The sequence below is a fragment of the Hipposideros armiger genome, unplaced genomic scaffold (assembly GCF_001890085.2).
Source record: "Hipposideros armiger isolate ML-2016 unplaced genomic scaffold, ASM189008v1 scaffold_1184, whole genome shotgun sequence".
NCBI classification, from domain to species: Eukaryota; Metazoa; Chordata; class Mammalia; order Chiroptera; family Hipposideridae; genus Hipposideros; species Hipposideros armiger.
The window spans coordinates 57,554-73,697 of record NW_017732534.1 but is presented as its reverse complement, the minus strand read 5'-3'; the positions used below and the strand labels follow the sequence as shown (position 1 = coordinate 73,697).

The window sequence follows — 16,144 nt, the reverse complement described above, 5'->3', positions numbered from 1 at the left end:
TTTCTATAAAGCTACTATTTAATAACATCTATTCCCCCTAAGAATTCATTGAAGTCCACCTACAAGTGACAAATTTCAAAAGTAAAAACCAAAGCAAACTTAATTTCTTAAGGGCAAAAAAAATTTATTTCCTGATTCAGTTAGTCATCTCAAGATAGGTAGCAGAAGAGGTTATCTTCTTGCCATACACTCCAGATAGTCCCATCTACATGTGAATAGTAGGAATATATATTTGTCAAATATACATGTCCAGAATATATTTCATATATGTTATTAGATATATAAAAAATTATTTCATATATATGAAAAATGTCAGACTCAATGAAAGTTAGGTTCAATTAATCAGATGTATTAAAACATTAACAGATTTTCACTATAATCTCCAGGAATATATTTTTTATTCTCTGTACCTTTCTTAGTCAATGTTTAACTTTCTAAAGTATTTTATAATATTAAATATTTGACTTATTGTGCTATTTTTTTTTACTCTAGGCCTTTGTTATATGTTAATCTCTAAGTAGTTTTTTTTTAATTTGACAAATTTATATGAGTTAATCCATTTGTTCTTTTTAAAAAACATTTGGTTTATATTTACATATTTACATTTACTTTATCCCTCCCCCTCTTTTTTTTTTGGTTTGTTTTGCATTCTGGGATTATTAAAGACTAGAAATAAAGAAACATTTTATATTATAAAAGGAAAATCTTGCTGAAATAACTTAAAACATGAAATCAGCAATATTTATAGCAGAAAGTGTAGTCTTATAATTTAACAGAATGGAATACAACTCAGAAAACAGCTTTACTTACTCCACCTTTTAGAGAGCTTATCTGTGATAAATGTGCAATGTTAAATTGACTTGAACATGCCCGGTCCAGAAGTGCAATTTTTTCCCTATTAACAGTAACATCACTCATTACTTTATACTGAAACAAAGACAGGAACACTAAGATCAAATTTCCATTGATGATAATGATCAGGTAAACTCAGTACATTTGAGGTGATGACCAAAATGAAAACCTTCACACAGAGAAGTGATGGATGACCCCTAATTGTGTTTAATACATTGGAAAGAAAAATACCCTCTCCTTTTATGTGACTTAACCTGTGGCAACAGTCATTACAAGCTACAATACTTAATGCTTAGGGAAAAAAAAATGTAAAGTAAGGACATGGCCTATGTAACCTTCTACATTCTCCTATCTTTCAGAGTCCTGATAAAATATATAGGTTTTGCTTTTGTAGAAACTATCTGTATTGGAGAGTAAATCTACAAAGGCAGAGTACTAAACACCTCAGCACCTTCTGACATGAAGTATGAACTCTGAGGAGCACAAAATAGCTTCTGCACAGTAAGTACAATCACCAACATATATCTGATGACTTATTAAGAACAAGGATTTGATATTTAATGGTTTAAGGCAACACAGTTCTTGTCATATTGATGCCATAATTTAAATTTGCATAAATAATCTTTAAGCACCTATTTTTGGATGAAGCATTATGTTTGAAACTAGGCATAAAGATTGGAAAGGGGCTTTTTCTGTCTTTAGCACTTGTAGTCTGGTGAGGCAGACAGAAAAGTAGACATAATTACTGTAATAGGCTCAGTGGTGAGGGTGCTAAAGCAGAAATCTAGGAGACACTATGAGGACCTAAACTAAGCCAGGGCAGTGACAGTGAAACTAGCATGTATAAGGAACCATATTTAATAAGTGGAGATGACACAATTTGATAACTAATTGGGCAGGAGTTGGAGGAGAAAAATCATCTGAGGATGATACCCAAGATTCTGTCTGAAGTGCCACTTCAAGATACAGAAAAGGGATTTAGGTTTATGGAATAAAAGGTCATGTTGACTGAGAAGTTCATCCAGGTTGTAAATGTACAAAGAGCAGTTAAAATATTTGGCCCAATAAGTTCAGTAGAGGGTGTAGGGTAATGCTATATATTTAGGAGTCATCAGAATACAGTGGTTGTTCAAGACAAGGCTATGAATGAGTTCATCTAGACTGTATAGGGTGAGAAACTGCTGGAGTACAAGGTAGAACCCAGGAAATGCCATATTTGAGTGTAAGAACAAATCTACAAAGGAAACAGAAAATGTGTAAATTGAGAGAAACATATCTACCCAGCATGGAAGTGATGAATGTCAAAGGAAGAGTTTCAGCAAGAAATGGTGAGGGGTGAAAAGGATAACTATTGCATTGTTCTGTACACCCAAAACCAATTAAAAAAAAAAAAAGAAATGGTTACTTTGTCAGTGGCCCCATAGGCATGTGAAACGTGGTAAAGACTTGAAAGTATTCATTTGATTTGGTAAGTAAATAATTTTCTTGGCATTGGCAAAAATAATTTCAGTGGAATAGGATGCTAGAAAAACCCTTTTTGAAAGTCTTCATGAAGTATTATTAAAGCCTAACTTTACTCCTAATAGGCTATTCTCATTTCTTCCCCGTCACTTTTTTGGGGGAAGTAATTTGATTATTTTATTTGGGAAGAAAGAAAAAAAATCCTTTGTCACGTATGCAATGGCTGTCACTGACTCAAAAGATATGTTAGCATGCTTCAAAGATAGAAAATGAGGCAAAGGACTTCTGATACTGATGATTACAAGTAGTCTGGCTAACAGACCAAGAAGTAAGGTATTTATTAAAAAGTGCAATGTATAAAAATGTCAAAGCATTGACCTGAATAGATTTTTTTCAACAAAGAAATAGAAGAATCAAGGCAAAATCTACAAAAAAGGAAATATTTTCTCCAAGCCTCTATGTCACATCAGTTCTGCTACAATGTATTGATACATGGGATCGAGAATAAAGGTGAAGCTGAATTGGGAATGAGTACTTATTAATTTAATTTCCAAAGCCTACCCTGACTTGCAAGACTCTGCTTGATCAGCCATACCTTATGCCTACAAATTTACTTTTCTGCTATTTTCCGTAATATAAATTTATTGTCAATGGTTTTTTAATATTTGGGTGATTAAACCCTCAGAAGGCCAGTACTTGTTGTAGTAGTGTTTGAGAAACCATATGCATAAACATATTTTCTAAATCAGCAGCTATTAAAAGTTTTTAGTTACTATGCTGTGGGAAGAGGTATAACATTTTTTGTTACAAAGGAGCCCTCATACTTGAAAAAATTGGGAACCATTCTTATGCTGTTCTAAATTTTTATTCACCAAACATATTTAATGCTTTCCATATTTTATATCATTAATCATACTATTCCTTATTCCTTCTATCTGGGATGCTTTCTCTTATGATTTATCAAAGTCTCATTTCTCTTTCAAGGTGTAGTTTAATTGACACCTTGTCTACGAAGCCTTCTCTAGTCCCTGAAGCCCAAAATGTTCTTCTGTCCCCATTTATATCTGTATCTTATGTCATTGTCACTACAGTTGTTTGGGTATCTTATCTATCCCATTGGATTGAAAATTCCTTAACAGGAAGAATATGTCTTGTTCATATTTTAAATTTCACAAATATTGTGCTGCTTCAAACTCCAAATAAGAAAATATTACCCATTGAGGTTACAGCTAAAAATCAATGTAAAATCACTCACATATAGGTGCAGTATGTTAGATGCAATGTATCCTAAGAGGTCACTTGTAAATGTGCTGTCATGAGGCTAAAGCATCTTCCAAGTCTCCAGTAAATAGTGGCAAGAGAAAAATTCTGAGATGTTCTCAATTAAATTACAGTAGAGAGTGAGAGAATGAGACAAGAGTAATTAACTAGTTGGTAGCTGTGGCCCAACTAATAAAAGACTGCTCACATTCCTGAATGTATGTTGGAGCTTTGCATCAACTTTCAGGTGGTTGTTTAAAAAAAGTAGCTGATTGTTTCCATGTCTTGGCTATTGTGAATAGTGCTGCAATAAACATAGGGGTGCATAAATTTTTTTCAAATTAGCACTTTGGATTTCTCTGGATAGATACTTAAGAGTGGAATTGCTGGGTCATAAGGTAGTTCCATTTTCAGTTTTTTGGTATACCTCCATACTGATTTCCATAGTGGCCATCAGTAGATGACTGAGATTAAGAAACTGTGGTACATTTATACAATGGAGTATAACTCGGCCATAAAGAAGAACAAAATCTTACCATTTGCAAAGATATGGATGGACCTACAGAACATTATGCTAAGTGAAATAAGTCAGATGGAGAAAGACAAATACCATATAATTTCACTTATATGTGAAATCTAAAGAATAGAATAAATGAACAAACTAATCAAAAACAGTATCAGAGATATAGAGAGAAAACTGAGGGTTACTAGATGGGAGGGGGTGGGGATGAGGGAGAAAATGAGGGGATTAGAAAGCATGATCGGTAACCACAAGATTGTCATGGGGATACAAAAGACTGGGGAATATAATCAATAATGTTGTAAAGATTTTATAGGGTATCAGATGGACACTTGTCTTATTAGGGAGACCACTTCATAGACGGTGTAGATTCCTGACCACTGTGCTGTATTCCTGAAGTTGAAACTGAATAATAACAAATGTCAACTATAATATATATATATTTAATATATATNAAATGTGGATAACAACGTTCTGGGAGACAGGTGGGGGAAGTATGGTGAGGGGCAGTGTCCCATTATTTTGTATATAATCTTAATCTGTTTTTACTATAGATATCTTCACCCTCAATAGTACCTGCAGTTCTCCAATACAGCTATCCTTTGTTATATCCTCTTCAGGGAATAAATTTATAATCTCTGTCTAAATTGGACAGAAATAATTATGTAGTTGGGTGATCTTTGGAAACAGACTTTCAACATAGTTCCTGTTTTTAACACTACCTTCAGTGTCCTTTCAAAAAATCATTTATATCACCAACTGCAGAACATGCCAGAGGTTCAGTGATGCAAATAAACGTGCTTCTTGGATTTTCATATTTCTGGCTTAGAATTCAACCTCTTTGGTATGATAAATTGGTTCTGCTTGCTGGCTTATAGAATTTTATTGCTATTGATTCCTCTCTCATTCTATTTTATTTCTTAAAAAAATCCCATTACTAATATTTTAGAGTAGTTCAAGAGGGATTGATAAAAATGTGTGTTCAACCTGTCATATTTTTCTGGAGATCTGTGTTTTAATTTTTAATGGCAAATGGGAGGTTTAAATTCTTATGTATCAAATCATTGAGTTCCTCCTTGTTAAACTTTCCTGTTGCATTTATTTTTTAAAAGATATTCCTTATTTGAGATTTCAAAATCATATCACTTTAAACTTGTTTTTAATTATATAAATGTTCACATTTAACCCAATTATCTGGTATTTGTTTTAGAATACAATTTGAGATAAATACCCAAACTGAGTTTTTCCAAAACATAAAGCTGTTTTTTTTAAACAATATTTATTCCAGACTCATTGATTTGTGATGTTTCCATTACAGTATNATATATATATATATATATATATATATATATATATATATATATATATATAGTCACAGAATGTGGAGTATAGCATAAGGAATAGAGTCAGTGGAACTGTAACAACTATATGCAATGACAGAGGGGTAGTAGATTGGGGGAGCGGTGTTATCACTTTGTGAAGGGTATAAATGTCTAACTATTATGTTGTTTTGCACACCTGAAACTAATAAATAATAATAATAATAATAATAATAATAATAATAATAATGGAACCCAGAGATGAAAAAGAAAACAAAACAAAAAAAAACTTTACTGCTTTTCTTAAACATAATAAAATCAGGCTTCATATGAAAAAAAAAAAACGTAGCCAACCATCAAATACTTCATCCTGCTTATGCAATAAAGTTTCAGGACTATTACACACAACCAATCAAAAGTAGTAAATATTTTTTCCTTATGGGCTATGCACTTATCCTAGAACTGCTCATACTTCACTTTTTCCCGACCCCTCCCTTATTTGTAGCCAATATAAATTCTTTCAAAACAACTTACACCTTTCTTCTTAAAAACATAATGTATAAAAGAACCCATCAACTTCAGGATGGTAGACATGTCTTCCCCATCTAGCTCTGCTGCTGGTGGTTTAGATTGCATGTCCCAGGAACTGGTCCTGTTCTGGCCAGCTTTAGCTCAATAAACTCTTTCTTTTAGAAATGCTTTTGGCTGTGAAAGTTTTTGATTATTCATTTGTTTAACAATAGAAATAAAGATATCTCTGAAATATTATGAGAGAGATGTCACATGAACTGCAATTATTGTAACAGGTCCAAGATAACAGAAGAGCACAGACAAAAAGAAATGAGGATGTCGACCTGGAAACAAGAAACCTCTCAGGGACCTGCAGATATATGCATTGGGGCCCTCATGCATGCAATCACCTTTGCTATGATTATCCTTCTAAATTTGATCTTAATCTGACTTCCCAAATACATTTTCTTATTGTGAAAGAATGACCGGATCTTCCAACATGTATTCCTAGCAGTACCTTTTTTTCTTTTGCACTTTACATAAGTAAACTGACATCCTGTTTTATTAGCAAGCTTCATTTAACAAAAGTACATTTTTCACAGGGCATTAACATGTGAGTGAAAGGAGAGTCAAGTGGGGTCAAGATTGTGGAGTAGTTGAACTCTGAACTCACTTCCTCCCACAAACACATCAAAATTACAACTAAATTATAGAATCACTAAGAACCACCTGCAGACTAGCTGAATAGAATTCCTATAACTCAGGATATAAAGACGCCACACTGAGATGAGTAGGAGGGGTGGAGACATGGTCTGGACAGACCATTATACCCATGGTGTGATGATTAATAAATGAGAGATAGCTTGGTTATGGAGGTTGCCCCTGAGGAGCGAGGGGTCCAAGCCCCAGACCACGCTCTCTTGCCTCAGGCATATGTGTCAGGAAGAGTAGTTACTGAAACATCTGGCTTTGCAAACCAGCCAGGATTATGTCCAAGGGAGACAAAAGACTGGCAGATTGAGACATTACAAGGGTTCATGCATTTAATCACTCCAAGTTCCAGCACAGGGGCAGCATCTCAAGAAGTGCCTGGGTCATATAGGTAGAAATTAAATTGACTAGCTTTAAGGTGAGGGCTGGAGGGGAAAAATCAGAAGTCTTTCAGGAGACAATGGCTGGCAGGCACCATTGTTCTTTTGTTGAGCTCTCCTCCCACCCAGCTGGACCTGAGAAAGTGGGCACAAAAATATGTCAGTATCCATTAACCTGGATAACACCATATGCCCAGATCTGGCATCTCCTTGAGACTCTGCCCTTCTCAACAGCCACAGCCTTTTCCAGTGGCTCCAGACCCTCCACAAGTGTCTCGGCTCTTGCTGCAACAAACCCAAAAGTGTGCAAACCCCACATACGAGTGGTGGCCAGCCTCAGTTAGCACTGCAGACTCCCCAAAAGCACACAAACCTCACCCAAACGGTTGCTGATCTCAACATGCATTATAGCTCCCACCAAGTGGCCTCGAACCCAACACAAGTGGCAGCCAGTCTCAGTTTGCAAGGTACTTCCAACTAAGTAGCCCCAAGTCCAGCACAAGTGGCAGCTGGCCTTGGCTTACATCGTATTTCTCAATGAACCTGTCCCAAGTGGGGACCAACTGCAGATCACATCATAGCTCCTACCAAATAGCCCAAACTCGGCAAAAGTGGTGGCTGACCTTGGGTCCACACCCGAGCCCCTCCCAAGAGACTCCAGACCTGACACACCCACCAGCCAGCTTCAGACCACACCAGAGCCTCACCCAAGCACTTCCACAAATGACACACCTGAACAGCATCCTTGGATGGCAACATGGCCCTGCTAAAGTGACTCCAAATCTCTGGACTCAGCCCCCACACAACAACTCATCTGCTGTAGTTGCAGCTGGCTGTCACAGACATCCTAGGGTTAACCTCACTCTCCAACATGCCAGTAGCAGTCCAGCCCAATTATAACAGGAGGGCACATGCAACCCACGCAGAAGACACATCTTGAGCACCTGGCTCAGGTGACCAGGGGGTACTGCACTACTGAACCCCACAGAATACCTCCTATCTATGGCCATTCTTTCAAGCCCAACAGATGTAGTAGATCTACCTAATACATAGAAATAAATACACAGAGCCAGCCAAAATGAGGATACACACATCTCAACTAAAAAAGCAGGACAAAACTCCACAGAAAAAAACTAAACAAAATGGAGACAATCTACCAGATAAAGAGTTCAAAACATTGGTAATAAAGATGCCCAATGAACTCAAGAGAATATGAACTCAGTGAGAACTGCAAAACGAGACAGAGAATATAAAAAAGAACCAATCAGAAATGAAACATACAATAATTGAAATGAAAAGTACAGTGGAGGAAATCAACAGCAGATTAGATGAAGCAAAAACTCTAATCAGCAACTGAGAAAACAAGGCAGTAGTAACACATCCAATCAAAACAGTGAAAAGAAAAAAATGAGGCTAATTTAAGGGACCTCTGGGGCAACACCAGGGGTATTAACATGCACATCATAACATTCCAGAAAAAGAGACAAAGGTACTGAAAACCTATTTGAAGAAATAATGACTGAAAACTACTCTAGCCTGGTGACTGAAAGAGACATACAAGTCCAGGAAGTGCAGAGAGTCCCAAAGAAGATGAACACAAAGAGGCCCACACCAAGACACATCACAATTAAAATGCCAAAGGTTAAAGCCAAAGAGAGAATCTTAAAAATAGGAAGAAAAAAACAGCTAGTTACGTATAAGGGAGCTCCTATAAGACTGTCAGCTGATTTGTCAACAGAAACTTTGCAGGCCAGACGGGATCCATGTCATATATTCAAAGTCATGAGAGGAAAAAACCTATGGCCACAAATATTCTACCCAGCGAGGTTATCACTTAGAACTTAAGAAGAGATAGTTTCCAAGACAAGCAAAAGCTAAAGGAATACATCACCAGTATACCAACATTACAAGAAATGTTAAAGGGACTTCTTTAAGTAGAAAATAATAGGCTAAAACCAAAAATAAAATTTTAAAAAAGCATAGGAAAGGAAAAATCTCATGACAAATGCAAACACTTAGTGAAAGTAGTGGATCAACCTATTATAAAGCTAGTACAAAGGTTAAAAGATAAAAGCAGTAAGATCCTGTATGAATACAATAATAAATTAAGGGATACACACATATACAAAAGAGATAAAAGAGGATGACAAAAACAAATGCAGGGGTTTACTAAAAAATGTGATTTTATAATGCATTTGAACTTAATTGACCATCTACTTAATAAATATGTTATAAATAAGTTGGTATATTTGAAGCACATAGTAACCACAAACCTAAAACCTATAATAGATATAAAATAAATGAATAAATAAATAAATAAAAAGGAATCCAAGCATAAACTATAGAAAGTCATCAACATACAAAATTGCAAGAGAAGAAGGAACAAAGAAGAACCACAAAGAAAACCAGAAAACCATAAGAGAGCAATAACTATATACCTGTCTCATTATTAACTAATAATTACTGTAAATTTAAATGGATTAAATACTTCAATCAAGAGACATAAAGAGGCTTACTGATAAACAACACAACATCAGTACAAATGCTGCCTACAAGAGACTCACTTCAGATCAAAAGACACACAGATTGAAAGTGAAGGGATGGGAGAAGATATTTCGTACAAATAGAAATCAAAAGCTGGAGTAGTAATGCTTATATCAGACAAAATCAACTTTAAAACAAATGTTGTAACAAGAGACAAAGGGCATTACATAATGATAAAGGGATCAATACAACAAAGGATATATATAACTCTTGTAAACATCTATAAACACAACATAGGAGCACCTAAATACATAAAACAAATACTAACAGACATAAAGAGACTGACAATAATACAATAATAATATGGGACTTTAACACCCCTCTTACATCAATGGATAGATCATTCAGACAGATTTCAACAAGAAAACTGTATCCTTAAAAGACACATTATATCAGATGAGCTTAATAGATACCTACAGAACATTCAACCCCAAAATAGCAAATATACATTCTTTTTACATGTACATGAAACATTTTCCAGGATAGACCACATTAGGCCACAAAATAAGTCTCAATAAATTCAAGAAGATTGAATTCATATCAAGTAACTTCTCTGATTACAATAGTATGAAACTAGAAATCAATTACAAGAAAAAAAAAACAAATAACCCCCCCCACAAACACATGGAGGCTAAACAATATGCTATTAAACAGTGAATGAGTTAATGAAGAGATAAAGGAAGAAATAAAAAAATATCTTGAGAGAAATGAAAATAGAAACACAAGGACCCCAAATCTCTGGGACACAACAAAAACAGTCACAGAGGAAAATTCATAGCAATACAGGCCTATTTCAAGAAACAAGAAAAATCTCAAAGAAAAAAAAAAAAAAGAAGTTGAATTGTATACCTAAGTGAACTAGAACAAAGCCCAAAGTAAGTAGAGGAAGGAAATAATAAAAATCAGAGCGAAACAAATAAAATGAGACACGTGCACACACACACACACACACACACACAAACCCACACAAAAAACCCAACAATAAAAAAGACAAATTCAACTAAGAACTGTTTTTTTGAAAAGATAAACAGAACTGATAAACCTTTAGTCAGACTCATCAAGAAAAAAAGAGCTCAGTATATACAAAATCAGGTGAAAGAGAAGTGACAACTGACACTATGGAAATACAATGGATAAGAAAATACTACAAAAAAATTTATGCCACAAATTGGATAACCTGGAAGAAATGGATAAATTCCTAGAAAGATAAAATATTTTAGACTGAGTCAAGAAGAAAAAGAAAATCTGAACATACCGATTACTAGTAATGAAACAGAATCAGTGATCAACAAACTCCCAACAAACAAAAAATTGAAGAGCAGAGAAGGCTCTCAAACTCATTCTACAAGTCAATCCAGCATTATCCTGATTTTTAAAAAAAACAGATAAAGACACTACAAAAAAAATTACAGATCAATATCCCTGGTAAACATAGATATAAATTCCTCAACAAAGTAGTAGCAAACCAAATTCAGCAATACAGTAAAAAGATCATACACCATGATCAATGGGATTTATTCTAGTATGCAAAGTTGGTTCAATATAAACAAGTCAATATGATATACCACATAAACAAAATAAAGGATAAACATCATATCAATAGATGCAGAAAAAACATTTGACAAAATTCAACTCTGTTTATGATAAAAAACAAACAAATAGCAAAATGGAGATAGAGGAAATAGAACTCAACATAATAAAGGCCATATATACAAACCCACAGCTAACGTCATACTCAATGGTGAAGGATGAAAGCTTTTTCTTTGAGAATAGGAACTAGACTAGTATGCACACTATCATCACTTTTAATCAATATGGTATTGGTGTCCTAGCCACAGTAACGAAAATAAATAAAAGGTATCCAGATTGGAAAGGAACAATTAAAACTGGCACTATTTTCAGGGGTCATGATACTATATAAAGAATACACACACACACACACACACACACACACACACACAAACTATTAGGACTAATAAATGAATTCAGTTAAGTTGAATAATACAAAATTAATATTCAGAAATAGGTTGCATTTTTATACAATAATGAGCTATCAGAAAGAGAAATTAAGTAAATAATTCCATTTACAATTGCATAAAAAAGAATAAAATACATAGAAATAAATTTAACCAAGGAGGTAAAAGACTTGTACTCGGAAAACTGTAAGACACTGAAGAAAGAAATTGAAGAAGATAAAAATAAATGGAAGCATATATCATGCTTATGGATAGGGAGAATTAACATTGTTAAAATGTCCATACTACTCAAAGCAATCTACAGATTCAATGCAATCCCTATGAAAATGCCAATGGCATTTTCACAGAACTAGAACAAACAATTCTAAAATTTATATGGAACCACAAAAGACCCTGAATAGTCAAAGCAATACTGAAAAAGAACAAAATTGGAGGTATCATGCTACCTGATATCAGACTATATTACAGGTTACAGTAATCAAAACAGGATGGTACTGGCACAAAAACAGACATACAGATAAATGGAACAGAATAGAGAACCCAGAAATAAAACCAAACTTATATGGTCAATTAATCTACAACAAAGGAAGTAATAATATACAATGGGGTAAAGACAGTCTCTTCAATAAGTGGTGGTGTTAAAACTGGATAGATACATGCAAAAAAAGAAAAGAAAAAGAAAACAGAAGAAAAAAAGCTACATCACTTTCTTACACCATATACAAAAAATAAACTCAATATGGATTAAAGACTTAAATGTAAGACCTAAAACCATAAAGCTTTTAGAAGAAAATATAGGCAATAAACACTTTCACATTGGTCTTAGCAACATCTTTTTGGATATGTATTCTAGAGCAAAGACAACAAGAGCAAAAATAAACTATAAAGCTTTTGCACAGCAAAAGAAACCATAAACAAATAAAAAAGGCAACCTAGTGACTGGGAGAAAATATTTGCAAATTATATATCCAATAAGGGTTTAACATCCAAAAAATACAAAAAACTCATACAGCTCAACCTGAAAAAAAAAATCCAATTGAAAAATGGGCAGAGGACCAGAATAGACTCTAAAGAGGATATACAGATGGCCAATAGATACATGAAAAGATGTTCAACATCACTAATCATCAGGAAAATGCAAGTCAAAACCATCATGAGATATCAACTCACACCTATCAGAACTGCTATTATCAAAAAGTCAACAAAGAACAAGTAGCAGCAAGGATATGGAGAAAAGGGAAACCTTGGGCACTGTTGGTGGGACTGTAAATTGGTGCAGCCACTATGGAAAACATTATAGAGGTTCCTCAAAAAAATTAAAAATAGAATTGCCATTGTGAAGCAGCAATTCCACTTCTGGATATTTATCCAGAGAAATAACAAAACAATAATTTGAAAAGATAAAGCACCCCTATGTTCACTGCAGCACTATTTACAATAGCCAAGATATAGAAGCAGCTTAGGTGTCCATCAATAGATGAAGGGATGAAGAAGATGTGGGACATATATACAATGAAATATTACTCGGCCATAAAAAAGAACGAAATCTTGCCATTTGCAGCAACATGGATAGATAGACCCAGAGGGTATTATGCTAAGTGAAATAAATCAGACTGAAAAAGACAAATTCCATATAACTTCACTTATATGTGGAATCTAAAAAAATAAATGAGCACAACAAAATAGAAATGCATTCGGAGATACAGAGAACAAATTGATGGTTGCCAGATAAGAAGGGGTAAGTGGAGGAAGGGCTGAAAAATTTGAGATTAAGAAGTACAAGCTACCAGTTATAAAAATATTCATTGGATGATATAAAGTACTACTTAGGGAATATAGTCAATAATACTATAATAACATTATGCATGGTGCCCGATGGGTACTTGACTTATCATGGTGATCAATTCATAAGGTATATAAATGTCAATCACTATGTTGTACACCTGAATATAATACTGTATGTCCACTTTCATTAAAAAATAAATTAAAAGAAATAAAAACATGTGCGTGAATGGATAAAATGTTTCTCTTATGTGCAAAACTGATGACCAGATACTAGGATATGCTATATCGATATGCATTCACACCATGAGCACAGCCCTCTGGCTTCTCTTTCCAACACCACTGTTTGTTTGCTAGGTCTTGCACACAGCAGGTATGCAATAGACATCTGTTGAGTGAATGAAGTGAATGAAACCTGTACTATGGTTTAAAGTCAACTGAAAGGTAGCTAATGATACCATATTACTTTATATACATATGTCCCTCCAAGTCCTTTCACTCTGGTTCATTAACTGTTTTCACCATTCATTCGAGTTACTCCAAGAATGCAGGCCATTTGAATATGGTTTAAAAGGTCATGTGACATACAATACTTTGATAATAATGCTTCCCTTATTGTACAGTTAATGGAAACAGTACAGGTACAATAATATTGGTGATGCCATCATTCCTATTTACTTACACATGAATTACAGTTTGCAACATTAGAAAAGTTACCACCAAATTCAGTGGAAAAATGTCCTCTCACTCTTTTTGAGGGTGGGTGGAGGTAAAAAATCTTGACAGATAACAGAGTTTCAACTTAAAAAGCTCACTTAATTTATTTACTTAGGATAAAAACTATCTTTTGAATTCTAGCTGGTTATTTTCTAATTTTGCCAACTGATAGCAGTATCTTTTTAAACAGTAAAGAACGTCCAAAATAGCAACAAAAGAAATACGAACTATATCAACAACAACAAAAAAGAAATCCCCTTTTTCTAAATAATAGAAAAACTGAGAAGTTAAACATGCATTTAAACACTAATTTTTAAACAGAAAAAGTTAATTAATGCTATTGTAATATTTTTACTTAATAAAGGTCTATCAAATTTGATAACGGCTTTATTGTAAGATCTAAACATTCAGAACTTTTCCAATAAAAAAATTATTACCTCTCCAAGGCCTTTCAGCAGGACTGTAGCTAATAAGAACCCGAGCATTTTGATTGTTCTATAAAATTATTTTATCTCCATTAAAAGAGCGAATTTTATTAACTTCTCTCAACATGTATTTTCTAAAAAATATTCAACAACCAGGAATCTATTTTTCTTGCTGTTTCATGTAACCTTGAATTTTCAGTAACAATTTATCTATTGTATTTCAACCTTTTCAGGTAGGATAATAACTGAAAAGTATATTAAGGCAAATTGGGAAGGAATTATATTTTTAAAAGGCTATTGAATTTATGTGGAGACTAAAATGACATAATATGTTTAATTCTCGATCAGATATTGGAAAAATAAATTAGTCTAAAGGAGTAGAAGGATTATTATTGGTGTAAAGAGAATGTAATTTAAAAAAAATTCTATTTCTAATTACAGGATTAACACCTCCACAAGCAATTGCTACCCATATATTCTCCTGGCTCTGCAGTCTAAAGATTTGGCCAAGTGAAAACTGCATCCTTGTAATTCTTTCAACCTCTTGGCTCCTGCAAAGTCGTGCTGAGGGAATAAAAACAGCTTACGTGACTGACATCCTTTCATGATGGTATGATTTATAAATTCTCATTGTTACCCCCTTTGTCTGGATATAAATTAGGGAAAATAATGACTGGAGGTTCATTTCTGTCAAAATTATTTAGTTATTTATGTTTAGGGATTTTGTTTCTTAATTAACTGTAGATACCCTGCTGTACTCTGAATACTATTTTGATTTGTTATATAAATAGATCCATTGAGTTTTATTTTCTACCAATTGAGCTTGGTCAAATTGGGGTTTAGAATGAACTAGACATTTTTGAGATGATCGTCAACTTGTCTTTCTCTGAACTACTATAACATCTGTGGTTGAACACAAGCCTATGCTATTCTTTAACTGTTTCATGTATACAATTCTTGGTTCATCAATAAGACAGTGTTATCTATATCTTTTGTGTCTCTATAGTACACAGTAGGGTCCTAGAGAAATAGATAATCTAGGATCCTAGATAAGTATTTTGAACTGCCGAAACATATACGATTACCTGCTGTTTACATTAATTTATTGCACAGACTGTTTTACTCTATTTAACAATCTACTAGTACAACAAACAGTAACATTTTTTATTACATGCTACTATTTACAAATGATTCTTACCTGGCAGTGATTTAGACCACTTGACTACTGAAAGAAGTTGTCTCTCGCCTAATTGATTGAGACTTGTCAGCAAGGAACTGGAGGTATCAGGTTTGGTGTTGTCATGTCCTGCATAGATCACGTCAGGTTCAATGCTCATTAGCAGGTTGATCAGTGGGGGGATCAGGTGGATGTCTTGATTTGGTGAAAAACTGATTCTCTGGCTTAGGACTTGGCTTTCATTTGGAATGCCTATGGGCTGTGGGAGAGCAACAGCATCTAGTGCGCGCATAACTCTGACTTTATTGAACTTTTTAAATTTTCGACCTAAAGAGAAGAAAAGAAAAAGTTAATATAAATACATATCAATTAATCTTTCAGCAGAGTATTATTTTTCTTAAATCTTAGAATCATGACATTATAGGTTTTAGCATCAATCTAAAAAATTGAGTAAGTAAAAATGTTAGGTCTCAGACTATGATTAAAGAATTAATTACACCAGCATTAATT

General features: G+C 34.0%; 1 protein-coding gene across 2 annotated transcripts in view; it reads right to left on the bottom strand.

The window, feature by feature from the left end:
• PGR (progesterone receptor) overlaps positions 1-16,144 on the bottom strand; it is an 82,740-nt gene that overhangs the window by 12,325 nt on the left and 54,271 nt on the right. The window contains exon 4 of one of the 2 annotated variants that reach the window (XM_019632833.1): positions 15,656-15,961. The exons of the other annotated variant lie outside the window; for it this stretch is intronic. Within the exon in view, the coding sequence (XP_019488378.1) occupies positions 15,656-15,961 (306 nt within the window). The remainder of the gene's footprint in view (positions 1-15,655; positions 15,962-16,144) is intronic. 2 annotated transcript variants of the gene reach the window in all.